The sequence below is a fragment of the Eurytemora carolleeae genome, unplaced genomic scaffold, assembly GCF_000591075.1.
Source record: "Eurytemora carolleeae unplaced genomic scaffold, Eaff_2.0 scaffold343, whole genome shotgun sequence".
In the NCBI taxonomy this organism is placed as follows: domain Eukaryota; kingdom Metazoa; phylum Arthropoda; class Copepoda; order Calanoida; family Temoridae; genus Eurytemora; species Eurytemora carolleeae.
Window position 1 is genome coordinate 5,825 of NW_019396238.1, and position 16,901 is coordinate 22,725.

Sequence of the window (16,901 nt, forward strand, 5' to 3'; positions counted from 1 at the left end):
CGACCTTTCTCAGTCTCTCTCAGTTTTACCAAAACCTTCGAACAGAAAGGATGTGACCAAGTTCTCTCTTGAAGTTCTATAATAACAAATCATGGAAATATCATTAGTTTTATCTGTTCTATTCATCGCCCAACTGTCCAGTGCATATCCTGTATCCCTGAGACTAGAGGATGTTTTTATATCAGTGAAAACTTCGGGAAAATTTCATAAAACCCGACTTACTCCGATCCTGGAGACATGGTTTCAAACTGCTCCGGAGCAAACCTGGTTCTTCACTGATTCCGAGGACCCTGAGCTGAACCTGAGGACTGGAGGACATCTCATCAATACAGGTTGTCCTGCTGACCACAGCAGGACAGCACTGAGCTGCAAGATGGAGGCAGAGCTCACTGAGTTCCTGAAGTCGGAAAAAAGTTGGTTTTGTCACGTTGATGATGATAATTATCTCAATGCAAGAAGTTTAGTTAAAATTCTAGCTAAATATACTCCGGAGAAGGATTGGTATCTGGGAAAGGTTTCAATCCCTCAACCCTTAGAGATATTGGACAGGCTTGTTCTCCCAACTCAGAGAAAGGTTAGATTCTGGTTTGCCACAGGCGGAGCCGGATTCTGTCTCTCTAGATCCATGGCTGAGAAAATGCGTCCCTGGATTGACAACGGCCAGTTTCAAAAGTTGGCCGACGAAATTCGTCTCCCAGATGATGTAACAGTGGGCTACATTTCCGAAGTTTTGCTCCAGGTTCCTTTGGAGCAGGTTCCACAGTTTCATTCCCACCTGGAGCCCCTGAGATTAGTTTCTCATCCGGAGACGGAGATTACCCTGAGCTACTCCCAGTACGAGGACTCAGGAGAGATGAACCTGGTAGAGTTGGACGGAGGGAACGATATCAAAGAAAATATTCTAAATGATGAAACAATGTTTTATGCAGTACACTGTAAACTCTATCCTGGATCATGCAGTACACTGTAAACTCTTCAGATAATGCAGTACACTGTAAACTGTATCCTAGATCATGCAGTACACCGTAAACTCTATCCTGGATCATGCAGTACACTGTAAACTATACCCTAGATCATGCAGTACACTGTAAACTCTATCCTAGATCATGCAGTACATCGTTAACTCTATCCTAGATCATGCAGTACACAGTAAACTGTATCTTAGATCATGCAGTACACTGTAAACTATACCCTAGATCATGCAGTACACTGTTAACTCTATCCTAGATCATGCAGTACATCGTTAACTCTATCCTATATGATGCAGTACACTGTAAACTATATTCTACACCGTAATTCCAGTGATCGAAGTTAGAACATTGCTGTCAAATGAAGTCGTGAAGATGAGAGTGATTAATAGTTGCTTACAAGAAATATTCACACTGATGATCCCCCCCTCCATCCATATTTCGTTGAACTATCTAAATACATTCTGAGAAATATTCAACCTGTTATAAACCATCTGTAATTAATCAATGAATTAATTATACTCGGCTGTGATTTGTAATTAAATGATTCATGCTTAAATATCTATTAATAAATTATCAATTTTCATGTTTGAATCTTATCTTAACTAAGAGGAGGGGAGGGTAGTGAGGAGGAGAGAGGGTGGGAGATTAGTTTAAGAGTGTGAGAATTAGAGCTTATATCTTGTATTTGGATAAAATTATGAAGACTACATATATAGATGGGGAGAGAGAGAGATGAGCAAATATAAACACAGTAGAGTTCATGAAATTTTGAGGCGCAATCTAAGCTTTTGGGAGAAGGTGCGATATAGTACAGCAGACTCTACGTTTTTTAAACCTAAAAGATCAGTTTGAGTTACTAGTTGAAGAGATTTTAAATTCATAATTTAAGCTTTTGATTGTTTTTTTCCGAAATTTCATAACTCAATATTTTTCGGATTTTTCTGCAGACATCGATAGGTTGATAAAAATCGTAAAAATCGACATTTTTTCCATGTAAATTTGTCCACTTTTAACCATCCGATCAGTTCAGCCGTTTAAAAATTTATTGTCATAAACAGACAGGCAAATAATCTGTTATAGAAAAAAGAATTCCACTTATTGAAGAGATATTGAATTGATAAGAACTAAAACGTTTTGATTTTCATGTATGTTAACTAATAATTTAGCATTCCTTTTGCTTCCGCGTAAAATGAAAACTAGATGAGCTACGAGGTTGCAATTACCAGTATTACCAGTAATATCACATAAAGTTGACCTTCTCCTTCTGTCCAGCATGGAGTGTGTTTAGGTCGCTTCATGGTTTTATTTTGATTTCAATTACCTAATAACAACCCTTAAAAACACATTAAGGGCGACATATTTTGTTTTGTATTTAAAAAGATTTGTAAACTTTTTAAATCTTTTAAAATCTTCATTTTCTAAACATCTAATTTTCTAATGCGCTGAATCTGTGTCTTATAAGCAAAGGGAGGGGATGCAGGGCCGCCATGAGCCCCGAAAAATGGTCTCCAAGCCTCTGTATTCCCAGATGACCATTTACAATGACCTGGGGCTACCCCTAAACGTTAGATATTATAAACAGATATTATAGAAGTAATAAATAACAGTTTTTTAATATTGGAAACATATTGGAAAACACTTTGCATAACTATTAAAATATTAAATATTTTTTCTAATTTTTTTATACAGTGAAACCTTTAATAACGCATACATCGGAAGAATTTGTCAAATGTCGTCTTGACAATTTTTCAATGAGTTTTATACTAAATTTCGTAAATTTCAGTATTTGCGAAAATAAATAGATAGCCATGCATGAATATGCGGAAACAGTTTTAAAGGGTTTCATATAATCATTTAATTAAAAAACTAAATATCTGCAACATTCCATTATCAGAAAGTGAATAATACGACATTTGATGAATTCTTTCGATGTATTCGTTTGGAAGGGTTTCGCTGTACATGACTTCAATAATATCTCTGTAGTAAATGCCTCACTCCGATAAATTCTCTTAAGTCTGTGCCAATCCAGGTATGACCAGCTGTATACTCAATGTGTATCCTACAGATACAACTCGCTCGATCAATAATACTCAGTCTGTATTCAATCCAGAAACTACTCAAGTCCAACTCGCTTGCTACATGAGAAACAATTACTCTAATACTGTAATCTTGAGTTCTGATTCTAACTAATGTATATTTTGGTTTTATGGTACAGGTTAAATTAAGGAACGTAATTAAATTATATTGTAATTAATGGTAAGGATAAGGACGGATCAGAAATTATACGAAGGCAGTAAGGGTAAAAGTTATGAATCATATACTATACTATATATAGGTATGTTCAGGTTTACAAAAGTGGGTTTTACTACTACATTTATTACATCTATTTTAACGTATAGGGGTAGCGCCAGTCGCCACGTCATATTAAATACTCATTCCTCATTCACAAATCCAGAGGCTTGGAGATCACCCAGCAGGAATAGGGTTAACAAAATATTCGGTGTATTTAAAAAAATGTTCTGTATACTCAGCAGAATATTCTGTATACTTCACAAAATATTCGGCATAAGTAGAAAAACAAGCGGTGTAATTAAAAAATATTCGGTATACTTAAAAAAATATTCGGCAAATTTAACAAAACTTTCGGTATATTTAACAAAACGTTCGTTAAATATTCGGAGTACTGAACAGAATTTTCGGTATACTTAACAAAATATTTGGAATAATTAAAAAAATATTCGGTAATTAACAGATATTCGGTACAATTAACAGATATTCGGTTTAATTAACAGATATTCGGTATAATTAACAGATATTCGGTATACTTAGCAAAACGTTCGGTATGTTAAAAAAATTATTCGGTATTATACTATAAACAAATATTCAGTGTACTGAACAGAATATTCGGTATACTGAAAAAATATTTGGAATAATTAAAAAAAACATTCGGTATAGTTAACAAAACGTTCGGTATACTTATCAAAATATTCGACGTATTATTTGGTAAACAAAACAAAATATATGTATTTTATATATATAAATATATATAAAAGAAAAAAATATTAAAACTTTTTGTTTTTGTTAAAGTGTCAAGGAAAGCTCTTTAAAAGGTGTAAAGTGTACCGTTGTAAATCGAGAATTTACCTCTTTAAATGTGAGGTCATTTGAAATTACGCAAAAAATATAATTAAGAAAAACTGCTTTTAGTTAACATACAAAATTACAAAAACTACCTCGTGTATTTAGTTTCTACTTCTTCTCGTTCAACAAAATAGCAGAGGCTTGAAAACAGGAGACCAGCAATACTGATAAACAGGACTAACAATCCTAACTCCTGAATATTATAATAATAGGAAACAGGAGATCAGCAATACTGATAAACAGGACTAACAATCCTAAAGGATCAGCAATACTAATAAATAGGAGACTAACAGTCCTAATTCCTGAATATTTAATAATAGGAAACAGGAGACCAGCAATACTGATAAATAAGACTAACAGTCCTAATTTCTGAATATTTAATAATAGGAAACAGGAGATCAGCAATATACTGATATATAAGACCAACATTTCTAATTCCTGAATATCATGAAAATAGGAAACAGGAGATCAGCAATATACTAATATACAGGACCAGCATTTCTAATTCCTGAATATTATAATAATAGGAAACAGGAGATAAGCAATACTAATAAATAGGACTAATATTTCTAATTCCTGAATATTATGATAACACAACACATTATGAAACAATAATAATAAAAAAAAAAAATGAACATTATAAAAGCCTAGAACAATTAAGATTTTCAAATATATGAAGCTTAAAAAGATATTTTTTAAAAATAGTTTAAATCAGCAGAGAATTTAAAACAAAAATAAATGATTCACATGTTTTGAGATGTGTAGAAATCTTCGAAATAAATTGCAAAAATCCTCTAAACATAAAATTTTTGTTTTTAATTACAAATACTATTTTTTTCCTAAAATGGCAGACAATAACAATCATACTAATTCCGCTTGTGTTGGTAAGATAATCTTAATTTTCTTTATAAATTTAAAACAAAAAGAATCTATTTTTTAGAATCTAATATGGATCCGATGTCATATGATGTGGTGGCTGTATCAGCTGAATTTATCCAAACAAGAACAAAATATCGACCCGAAATTGGAATAATCTGTGGATCTGGTCTGGGAGGATTAGCAGATCTGGTCGACAAACCAGATATATTTCCATATAATCAGATTCCAAACTTTCCTGTGTCGACAGTGCCCGGGCATGTTGGTAGGTTACTCCTTGGTAATCTTGAGAAGGTTCCCGTTATTATCATGCAGGGTCGATTCCACGCATATGAAGGCTATGAACTCTGGAAGACGGCTATGCCGGTCAGAGTGATGAAACTACTCGGAGTTCAGAAGATCATTGTCACAAACGCAGGAGGAGGACTAAACAAAGGTTTCCAAGTTGGGGATATAATGTTCATTAAAGATCACATTAACCTTCCAGGTTTCTCCTGTCAGAACCCCCTAAGAGGACCTAACGATGAGAGATTTGGACCTAGGTTTTTCCCAACAAATGATTTGTACTGTCATGAGTACAGGCAGTTAGCAAGACAGGTTGGACAAGAGTTGGGGCTTCAAGGAACTGTCTTTGTAATTTATAAAGAGAGGCATGCCAAAATCCCAATGTAATGAAAAGAATCTGTCTGTCTAAAAATGCCCATTTTTTTGAATAGTGTCCTTCGTATTTATGCGCCAAGGACACGAATTTAGATGGAAAGAATATTTTCCAATTAGATATAGAAATAAAGACGAAATACTTCTCATTTTAACTCATGTAAAGGTGTAAAGTGTACTTTTGTGAATTGTGCATGCCCTTCTTTTTTTTTATGTAAAATCACTTAAAATTACGTGAATGAAGGAGTGATGAGAGAAGGTGTTTACGCAATGTTGGGAGGACCTAATTATGAGACTGTAGCAGAACTTAAGATGCTTAGGTGCAATTAGAATAGAAGTAAGGAGAGTTTGTTTACATTTTACTTTGATGTATTAGGACACAACAGTTTAAAAGTTGCATGATCCGTGCCGGTGCAACACGTAAAGTACGTGTTGTACGTGTGTAGCACTGTACAGTCCAGTCTGCAGCTACCGGTGTACGGTTGACCCAGCCCGTGTTATGCAACAAATGCAGCCTGGCTAGATCACCGTGGGGACAGCACATGAACTAGTTTTTAATCAAATGCCAGTTGAAAAAAAGTAATTGCGTTACAATTATTTTCCTTCAATACAAGTTCTTTAACTGTCCTAATACGTGACAGTAAAGTGTCTACAACTCCTCTCCTAAACTCTATTCTCATTGGTTAGGAAGATGGGTGTGGACAGTGTTGGTATGAGTACACTTCCAGAAACTATTGTAGCTCATCACTGTGGAATAAAGGCACAAAGTAGATACAGATGGAAATTTGTTTTTTTTTTTACCAAACATTTTATGCTAAACCCCAAATTGAATCTTTAGATCATTATAATCTAAGAGTTACAGGTCGTCATTACTATAAGCATGATTTCAATTGACTCTTAATGCAAGATGGCAATTTACAATGGTACCCAATTCAATGTGGAGGATACCGTTGTTTTTCTGTGAGTTTCTCCATTGCTTCTTGATTACAGGAATGCGCATTTAATTTTGCAAAGAAAAGGAAAATGAAAAATATCATTGGTATCTACTATCGAATTCATAATTGATCAAGCGAAGTTTTCAAGTGAACCGTTATAAATCTGGCTTTGTCATCTTTGCAAGGGGGGGGGGTCACTTAAAAATACATTTACGGTCCCTTCTTGTCCTGATTGGATCCCCCTGTATCTACTACTTGAATCTAGGTGTTTGCCTGTAGTTTGATCACTAACAAGTGTATAGTTGAGTATGGATCTGATATTGATACTAACCATGAAGAGGTAATAGAGGTTGGACTAAGGAGGGCAGAGGATCTTAAACAGTTTGTCACAAAAATGATTGTGAAAATGAGCACTATATGAATTGAATGTTAATCTCTTTTAATCCAACTTTTGCAAAGTCAACTATTAAAAGAGAATAAATGAATTAATATTTTCATTTTTAAATAGTTCACAAGGCTAGTTTCTCTTGAAAAAGTTAGAAAATGACAAAATGACGTTTATCTATCTATGCCTGGTTCAAATATTTCTTTAGCTGCTGGGTGATTTTGGTGAACGAGGTAAAGTGTTGAATCAGCCTTAAATAGCCTAAAGTAGCCTTAACCACATCTCTCTCCTTCATAAATTTTGAACTCAGCTAAACGAAAATTCAAGATAGGCACACAATTTCTAAATATTCAACAGGTTCAGGGCATTGATGTTGTTCTATTTTTACTTTTTGCTCACCTTGTAACTGTTTTTAAGTGTAAACACAATTGATTGAAGTCCGGTAGAATGTCGGGCCAGCTTAAAGATTCTAAGAAACAGATTTTAAGTTTATCATCTTTATATCTTTGCAACCTGATTGTGTAAACCTTTGATATTTCAAACATAGATTATTTGAATTACCAGAATTTATAATTTGAAATAAGTTTACGACATTGGGCTGCAAAGATATATGGATTAGACAATCAGAGTTTGTTGCAAAGACTCAATTCCTGGACTAAAATAAAATAAAAAAATATGTTTTTATTTTTTATTTTTGTTGTATCAGAAGAATTACCGAGTGAGTTTAAACATTCTAAAAACTTGAAGAACATCATCAAATCCTCCCTGCTCCTCAGCAACCTAGAAATCAATTATTCATTAAAGGGAGAGTTGGCTAAAATGAAAGTGATCTTACAATTACAAATATGACTTTTTAGGGTTAACCTAAAATATATTTTTCTGAGACACTCCTTTAAGTTTTGTTTTTATAAGTAACATAAACCCATACACCAACAAAAAATTTAGTGCTACCCAATAAAACTTTTTTTTTAAAACTACCCGTTTTCTGCCTGTAATGTTTTTTTAAACGTTCTACAAACGTTCTAAAAAGTCCGTTAAAAAATTAAGGTGTACACTAACTAACTATAGGATAGAATGCGGATTGCAGTGCAAGTAATTACTGCTGACTTTTGAAAAAAAAATCTAGGTTTTGATTTTCCTAATCATAAGCTCTACGGTGCAATTTTTTTGAATAACTAAAAAAATCTCTCTCAGAATTTTTTTTTAATTGAAAATGTAATTTTCTGCTACCTGACTTGTTGGCGTTATTTCTTGTAAAGCGTCAGTCTGCGCCGTGGAACCTGAGAATGCGTCATACGCATCACTCCCGGGGGTCCCGGGGGTGCTTGAGAAGGTGTTGTAGGGTAGGTTGGAGACAGGAGGGGGTGCAAGGAATAGAGATACATAGAAGGGTAGAATAGCGAGTAAATCTACAATATTCATTCCGTCCAATAGGAACTCAAACTTCTGCGGGGCTCCAGCAAATCTACGAAATTATATTCTTGGTTTAAAAAATATATATTTTAGTGTCCGCCCTTTATCGAATCTGATGATTATTAATCACGCTAAAAAATTATATTTTGATTTGACAAAGTTGAAACCAGAAATCTCTGATATTGGAAGACGACTTTAAGAGCCAACAATTTGCCTTGAAACAACATCAAATACACATTGCTCACATAATGTCGTCTTCATCTTTAACGAATTTTTGGTTATTACTGTATTCTGGGTTTACATTGCTTAGGTTTTTTTCCATAGAATAAAATTATTGGTATTAAAGAAATACCATGAAATATTATGTTTAAATTACAACATTATCCACAAAACAGTGAAATAACTAGAACTGAAGCTGGGAATGTTGCAATATGCAACAAGGTCACAGTATATTTACCATAAACTTTAATATATCATGTTTAACAGTCACAAAATAATTATTTCATAATCCCTTGTACATTTCATAATACAAAGAAAAAACAAAAATGAGACTGTAAAGACGACCTAAAACTCTGTAAACATGATGATTTCCATGTTCTGTCTTGAATATTGTCGTGCAATGGCTTTTTTAATGATTTGACAAAGAACTATAAATAAACTTACAGCTGTTAGAGGAACACAGACTGTATTATATCGTCTCTAAAGTCGCACTCTTTGTGGGTCCCCCTGTATACCCTAAATATGCAAATACAAGATACCTGAGCAAATACTCCAAAGTGAACCAGAATATACAGATAGCTTCAACCAGAGCTAAAAGAGGGTTATCCAGTGCCTTGCCATTCAAATCCTAGTAGTAAACAGGAGTAGGAGTAGTAGGAGTAGGAGTAGGAGTAGGAGTAGGAGTAGATTTTAACTTAACATTCTTATGCATATTTTTATACTTGTAAAATTTTCCTTATAAACTGGGCTAGTTTTAACTTAACATTTTTATGCATCTTTTTATACTTGTAAAATTTTCCTTATAAACTTAGCTAGTTTTAACTTAACATTCTTATGCATATTTTTATACTTGTAAAATTTTCCTTATAACTGGGCTAGTTTTAAACTTATGTATTTTTATGCACCTTTCATACTTGTTCCAATTTTGTCGAATGTTTAACTTGCAAATATTATATGTCAATAAATCAAACTTTTAATTCCTGTTATTTAATTCTGCGAGCACACTGTTAAATATTAGAAGTCTTATAAATTTCATTAAAAGGTTTAATTGATACTTAGATTGAAATCTATCAATTTTAAATTGTTTGTTTTGATTCAAATATTCGAAAGAACATAAGACAATGGACTACAGACCAACAACAACAGATGGAACGTTAGATAACAGATAACAGTTAACAGAAAAAGTACCTTTGATTGAACAGCAGGGAGTGTGTTTAGAATCATGCCTACAGTTGATACAACAACAAATATAAAACTTATGAAAGAAACCGCCTAAATAAAAATATTAATTTTAAAATAAAGTTATTCGGCAAACAAATTTTATTCTTATTCTTTATAGGCAACTGGCCATGTTGTAAATTTATTTCAAGCGGTAAAATTAATTAATGTAACTGTTCGTTTTAACGAAACTATTCTTTTCGTTTGTTAAGGGAATTTTTCCAATCTACAGTTTTGACTTTTTTAAACAACCTTTGTTTCGTTTCGTTAACGATGAATAAGAAAATGAAAACGAAACGATCGTTTTGAAAACGATCGTTTTTGAAAGGGATGAAACTAAGTTATGAGAGTTGTATTGAAGAAAAAACATAACGATCGTTTTCAAAAATGGGAAAAGGTCGTTTAAAATGAAAACGATCGTTTTGAAATTAAAACGATTGTTTTGAAATTAAAACGATCGTTTTAGATCGAATCAATAGTTTTGAAATGATCGTTTTGGAATGGAAAAAAAAATATTTTGAAAACGATTGTTTTGGAATAAACAAGACAAATACATAACATATTTTGATAAAAGATAGGAATCTAAAACCTCGCTTCGAATAGTTTTTGCTTCAAAACGATTTTAACAAGTTGTTTTTTCTAAAACAAATGTTAGTTAGCTCTGAAAAATTGCAAACGTTTTTCCGTATAAATATGTAGTATTTAGTAACTATGTACAGGGTTATCCACAAAGTAAAAGATTTCAGAGACGACTGTACGGAATTCAAACAGTCTGTTTCCTTATATTCATGATTCTCTACAACTATTTTATCTATTCTTTATTATAAAATAATCATTCAAAGACTACATTCAAGGCAGAAAATGTGTTTAAAACTTAAAATCGTTGTATTTGAAGGGTTTTTAACCGTCTCATCCTTTGTGGTTATCCTGCACATTGTACATTGTACACAAACCTTAGCAGCTAAAGATGTATCTGGTTTTTCCATCAGATCCCATAAACATTTCTGATACTAAAATATAAACTAATTATAAACATTTCTGATACTAAAATATAAACTAATTATAGACATTTCTGATACTAAAATATAAACTAATTATAAACATTTCTGATACTAAAATATAAACTAATTATAAACATTTCTGATACTAAAATAGAAATTAATTATAAACATTTCTGATACTAAAATAGAAATTAATTATAAACATTTCTGATACTAAAATAGAAATTAATTATAAACATTTCTGATACTAAAATAGAAATTAATTATAAACATTTCTGATACTAAAATAGAAATTAATTATAAACATTTCTGATACTAAAATAGAAATTAATTATAAACATTTCTGATACTAAAATAAAGTAACTATTTATGAAACTATTGTGTACTTTATCATTCTAACTCACTTCATCGTGAATTTAATGCTATAAAATAATCATGCTATAAAGTTATATTAGCTTTACATTATAGCTCGTGTGCTTTAATGTTTTGATAGGTTCCCGGATTTTCTCCGAAAAAATTAGGATATTCCAAAAATATTTTTTTTCAATTGAAATGAAAATAAAATCAACTTTATATTTTGACTTCTGCTTTGTTTCAAAGTTTATTTGATTAAGAAATAGCCATTGAAATAGGACAAATACACAAACGTTTCATAAAATTATCTTTCACACTATTATTTTGGCACGTCGACGTGCTATAAAGTTTTTGGACTTAAATTTTCTCTATATCTCGAAGGTTCTCGCCAATTTAGATTATATGTTGTCCCTCTTTAAAGCTCGGGAAAAAATTAAATCTAAAAAGGCTTGAATCTTCTCGATAAAGAGAAAATTTCTGTCTAAAAACTTTGTAACACTGCGAACCAAAATAACAGTGTTATAAATAGATTATAAACATTTATGATACTAAAATATCAATGTCTCTTAACTTAAATTGAAATTAATCACCAAAAATTTTCATTTTAGAGTAGAGATTTCATTTGTTTAAGATTGATGCAAAAAAAAAAAGGTTCTGTATGGTATGTTATAAGAAAACAAACAAAAATGCATTTAGTTAAAAGCATGTAAAAATTATTTAATCTTAATCGGTTTCAACCCAGCAATTTGCTATTCCCGTTTTTAGCAAGAAAAGTTAGAAGAAAAATAAAACATAAGAAGAAATAACAATTAAGAATACTTTATAAATAAGGGTGTTTACTTAGCTAATTTTTTTTCAAAATTTGGATCAGATTAAATTTTATATTTGTTTATATTGTTTATCTGCTCGGATGGAGACGAACTTTATTATTCCTCTTACCACCGCAAATTTTCCGTTCCCAAAGTCATCTTCGACATCTTTTTCCAGCTTGCTTGCTTCAATTTCCATCTCTTCGAGGACTGCCTCCTTCTTCTTGTCATACTTAGCCTAGGATACAGCATTATTATTAATAATAAACATTAATCTCACTAGCAGGGGATGATTTGTTATATGTACTTTGAGGCTGTACATGTGCTAAAAGACGGTCCGATACTTGAAATGAATTGGAGTTTTCCGTGATCACACTAAACTAAGCTAATCGGGTAGGTAAAATAGGTACTGTAAAAGGTCTGGCCGCGCCATCAAAGTTGAAACCGGACCGGTTAGGGGCAGGGAGGTACCTGCCACGTGTTACTTAGGCACAAGGGGTCACGTCGGTCCAGTTCGAATTCAAATTGACCCTATAGTTTTAAGTTAAGTCTTTTATTTATTAAAAATTCCAAGATTTTAAACCTGTATTATTTTAAAATTTGCTTTTTTAACTTTAACTTTAAAAATGGAAAAACGATCGTGATATCACGTTCGTTTATGGATGAATTATACAGTGTACAGTACACTGTACACTGTACGGACCTGGCAGCATGACTCTAGATATGCTTCATCTATCCACCAGTACTCAAGATCATCCCTAAATGTAGATGTCAAATATTAATAGGAAAGATTATAGATATCACATATCAATCTTAATCTTACTACCATTTTAAAAGCTGTTTTTGATTAGTCAGATTCTAGTTTCATACTAGAGCATATGTTTAACTGCTCAAAGTAAACATCTTTTATGTGTTGAACACAATTTTGTAACATGTACAATGAGAACTAGAAAACTTTGAAATAGGAAGACGACTTTTAGACTCAAGTAAATAGTCAATGAACATGAGACACAGCAATAAAGCAATTTAAACAGACCCATTTCTTAATTAGTATCTAATATAACTATTTGCTTTGTAACAACAATTATCTAAGCATTAGGCTTTTAGTACGCTTCGCGCCCATATTCTATTTTAGTTGTGAACATGTTCTCTTTGTATACACTTATATAATAGTGTAAAACAAAACAAAAAAAGGATTTTAAAGATTTAATGAAAAATGAATTTTGTTGGAAGCAAATTTTTGAAATTTTGATCACCTATAAACCTTCGCTGGGGACATGTGTAGTCCCACACGAAATATGGGCCCGATCGGTTCAACCGTTTTGATATTTATGGGATACAAACAAACAAACAGACAAGCAAAATATAGACAAGGTTACCCAACAAGAATGTGACTTCAGAGAAGACTGTGAAATGTATACTATCTGAGATGGGAACTTTAGAATGGGATACCATTAATCCCGACTGCTTAATCCGAAGAATCAATGTGGTAACTTTAGATTTCTTGCTTAATCCACTCTTTTTTGGGTAAAGTAGAGAAAAATCAAAAACCGGTTTTTTAAAATTGAGAGTCCTTCCCGTTTCTGTATATTAATTATATTAATCTTATATGGCGCGCAAAATTTCAAATTTATCGGCTTCTTATACGTGACTGATTGGTTGAATTTTATACACTTTTTAGGATACAAATACAAGATTAAGTTAGTCTCGAGATTAAGAAAAATAGAGGATTAAGCATTAATCTCTATATCCACCATTCTAAAGTTCCCAGCTCTGTTTCCCTATGTTGATGACTCCATGCAACTGTAATCTTCTTTCATTCTTTGCCAAATCATTAAAAAATGCATTAAAAGATTATATATAGAAGACTTAATTTAACATATGAATCGTTGCATTATTTGACTTTTAGGTCGTCTTTAAAGTCGCATCCTTTCTAGGGAACCCTGTATAAAGATTTATATTATATACATTGTACATAGATTTATATTATATATATTGTATATAGATTGCTCTAATGACATCTTTCTATTCCTTTGTTTCTGGTTCTAACTGTACAGTTGACTGACCTGAATGCTAGAACACACATTTCATCTTGTACATGAAGTTTTCCAGTTCTGTAGAAGTTAAGAATAGAATTGAAGGATCGAGGATGTCTAATCAAACAATAACAATGAATGAAAGGGACTTTAAACGTAATTTGAAGTGACCCTTCATGCAAAATTGGCAACGCCCGATTCACATTGGTACCTTGGAAAACTTTATCTGATCTATAATGTGGAGATACTGTCGTTTTTCCATGTTTAAAATTATTTAATACTAGTTGAAGGGACCTGCATTGCCCATGGAAAAATTTGAAAGACAAAAAATTGAAAAAAGTAAAAAAATAACAAATTTTGGGTTAGAAGAATCAATTTATTAGGCTAAAACATCCCACGGCCACCCATGAGTGTCCACAAAAAATTTAAGAACATTCTGTCCAGCCGTTTGGCCGACTATAGCCATTTTATATTAATATATATATACGAATGTCTTGTTTTATTATATAGTTTTAAAATATTTGTATATGGTTTTCTGCAGTAAAGTTTAGAAATGCGTAAGCTACGGTTAAAATGTATCAGTTTTTAATGTTTTAAACATTGATATCTATTTCGTGCTTGAACAGAAAAGGCTGTTATGAGGAACCGTTGTGAATTGGTCGGGTCACTTGAATATCGCTTGAAATTACACTTACAATCCTTTAAATGCGTATTCCATTAAACCAGTAATAGAGCTTTTTAGCAGAAGGATTATGATATATTTAACTATGGAACTTCATGCATATTAAAAAGAATATTTAGTTGTCTTAAAATTGTCAGGCCAAAACTGTTAAAATCTATTTGAAGTCTCAAAAATCTTAAATTCTTTACTACAAAAATGGTGTCATAATTTAAATTGTTTAAATCTAATAAACCCTCCATTAAAAATCCTTTATCTTTTTCTGATAAAGTATGAATTAGATATCAATGTTTATAATTTTGAAAACGGATTATTTTCAATCATGGTTTCTCAAACGTGAGTTGCGCATTTCAACCTAAGGAAGACATATTAGAATTATCTGAAAAACGACAATATCTTTCACATACTTAATCAGATAAAGGTTTCAAGGGTACCGTTGTGAATCGGGCATTGTCATCTTTAAATGGAGGGCCCCTTTAAACCTTTCTCCAATCCATTACCTGTCGAAAAAATACTCATTGTCGACGAGTGAGTAGTCAGAGCAAAGAGTCATTATCTCAGCATGTGTATTTGCTTTCGACAGTTTACCCAGTCGACTGTTTGGAATCTAAAAAAGTAAAGAAAATACGACACTGAAATTAAAAGCTTGTAATAAAAAAAATTTAAAATATTTTTTTACCAACCTGTTCCAACATCTTCCACATAACTTCATGTCTCACGCCTCCCACATTCAGAGCTACCCTCTTTATACAACAAAAAATCAAAATAGAAAAGTTTTTTTCAAAGGTTGTAACTTTTGCTTCATAAGGCGCTGATACGCATGAGGATAGCTATAACCACAGTGGAAACTTTTAAATGAAGTGTTTAAGTACTTGCTTAATGCTAAATCCGCGAAAACAGCTGTTTTTAAATTTCGCAATCTCTCAATGTACAAGTGATTGACTAAACAACAGTTCCGAACTCTGTTTTCGTTCTAATTGTTGATGAGTGTCGATGTTGAATGAATATTTAATAAATAATTGTTTTCCTTGTTGAGTAGTTTGGATTTCTGAATAATGAATGGATCTGGAATACTGCCCGCACCGGGAACAAGAGAACTAGAAAATAAAATCAGATTTAAAAAATAAAAAAAATTCACAAAAATGATCGAAAGAATGAACCTAATTGTGCTGAGTATCGTTAACTTGAACTGAATATTCATGTGAGCACGTTTAAATTTGAGGACTATTGCTAAATCACTTAATTAAAGTTATGCCTTGAGAGGTATGTTTACTATGTGATATCGAATAGGGATTGGATTCATATTCAATCATTAGATCTGCATAAGATCAATACTTATTCGGGAGATTATTTTCCTTTTCTTTAATTTTCTAATCCCTATATTTGTTTAACATTCAATGGTGGACACCGGTTTCATATTTTAAACTATAAATTAGTCAACATTTGAAAGGTTCATCGAGTTGGAAAGATTTAGGATGCAAGATCCAGTTTCTTCCGTTATTAGAACTAACATATTTTGAGAACAAAAACAAGATTAGCCAAACTAAACTGGGAGTGTGTAAATACTTTTTGAATCTGTGTAATCCAATGTCGTCGTAAACCTTAGATTTGTCAAATTATGAATTCTGCTAGATGAAATAATCTAATTTTGAAATATCAAAGGTTTACACAATTACAGGTTTTAAATATAAAGGGATTACAATTCGTTGCAAAAACTCAATTTCTTTCTTGGGTTAAAATGAAGCTGTGCAATTATTAAAATCAAGCTAACTATTTTGAACGCTTACGACTTAACCATATGCAGATTAGGACATTTTTGAACTATTTTGAACGCTTACGGCTTAACCATCACATATGCAGATTAGGACATTTTTGAACTATTTGGAACGCTTACGACTTAACCATATGCAGATTAGGACATTTTTTAACTATTTGGAACTCTTACGGCCTAACCATATGCAGATTAGGACATTTTTGAACTATTTGGAACGCTTACGGCTTAACCATATGCAGATTAGAACATTTTTGTACTATTTGGAATGCTTACGGCTTAACCATATGCAGATTAGGACATTTTTGAACTATTTTGAACGCTTACGGCTTAAACATACGCAGATTAGGACATTTTTGAACTATTTTGAACGCTTACGGCTTAACCATATGCAGATTAGAACATTTTTGAACTATTTTGAACGCTTACGGCTTAA

General features: G+C 32.2%; 3 protein-coding genes across 4 annotated transcripts in view; 2 read left to right on the plus strand and 1 right to left on the minus strand.

Moving 5' to 3' along the window:
• Positions 1-14: 14 nt before the first annotated feature.
• On the plus strand, positions 15-1,556 carry LOC111699063 (fringe glycosyltransferase). Its single transcript, XM_023469619.1, has one exon. It carries the CDS (start codon positions 92-94, stop codon positions 968-970), a length of 879 nt encoding a protein of 292 aa, XP_023325387.1. The 5' UTR covers positions 15-91; the 3' UTR covers positions 971-1,556.
• Positions 1,557-4,204: 2,648 nt separating this feature from the next.
• The window catches only part of LOC111699056 (potassium voltage-gated channel protein Shab), a gene marked incomplete at its 3' end in the record, with an annotated part of 21,135 nt that continues 8,438 nt past the window's right edge, over positions 4,205-16,901 (minus strand). The window contains 13 exon segments of the mRNA XM_023469612.1: positions 4,205-4,305; positions 7,365-7,434; positions 7,681-7,745; positions 8,196-8,430; positions 9,137-9,225; positions 9,786-9,869; positions 10,769-10,825; positions 12,110-12,217; positions 12,683-12,737; positions 14,046-14,132; positions 15,195-15,301; positions 15,378-15,437; positions 15,722-15,791. Coding sequence (XP_023325380.1) covers positions 4,205-4,305; positions 7,365-7,434; positions 7,681-7,745; positions 8,196-8,430; positions 9,137-9,225; positions 9,786-9,869; positions 10,769-10,825; positions 12,110-12,217; positions 12,683-12,737; positions 14,046-14,132; positions 15,195-15,301; positions 15,378-15,437; positions 15,722-15,791 — 1,188 coding nt within the window.
• Positions 4,910-7,077, plus strand: LOC111699057 (purine nucleoside phosphorylase-like). Of its 2 annotated transcripts, none has more exons than XM_023469613.1 (5): positions 4,910-4,996; positions 5,053-5,610; positions 5,890-5,965; positions 6,333-6,405; positions 6,846-7,077. In XM_023469613.1, the coding sequence occupies exons 1-5, from the start codon at positions 4,957-4,959 to the stop codon at positions 6,999-7,001; spliced, it is 903 nt and encodes a 300-aa protein (XP_023325381.1). In that variant the 5' UTR covers positions 4,910-4,956; the 3' UTR covers positions 7,002-7,077. The 2 variants fall into 2 exon arrangements, with proteins under 2 accessions (XP_023325381.1, XP_023325382.1); XM_023469614.1 differs by having other exon boundaries at positions 6,333-6,412; positions 6,846-6,947.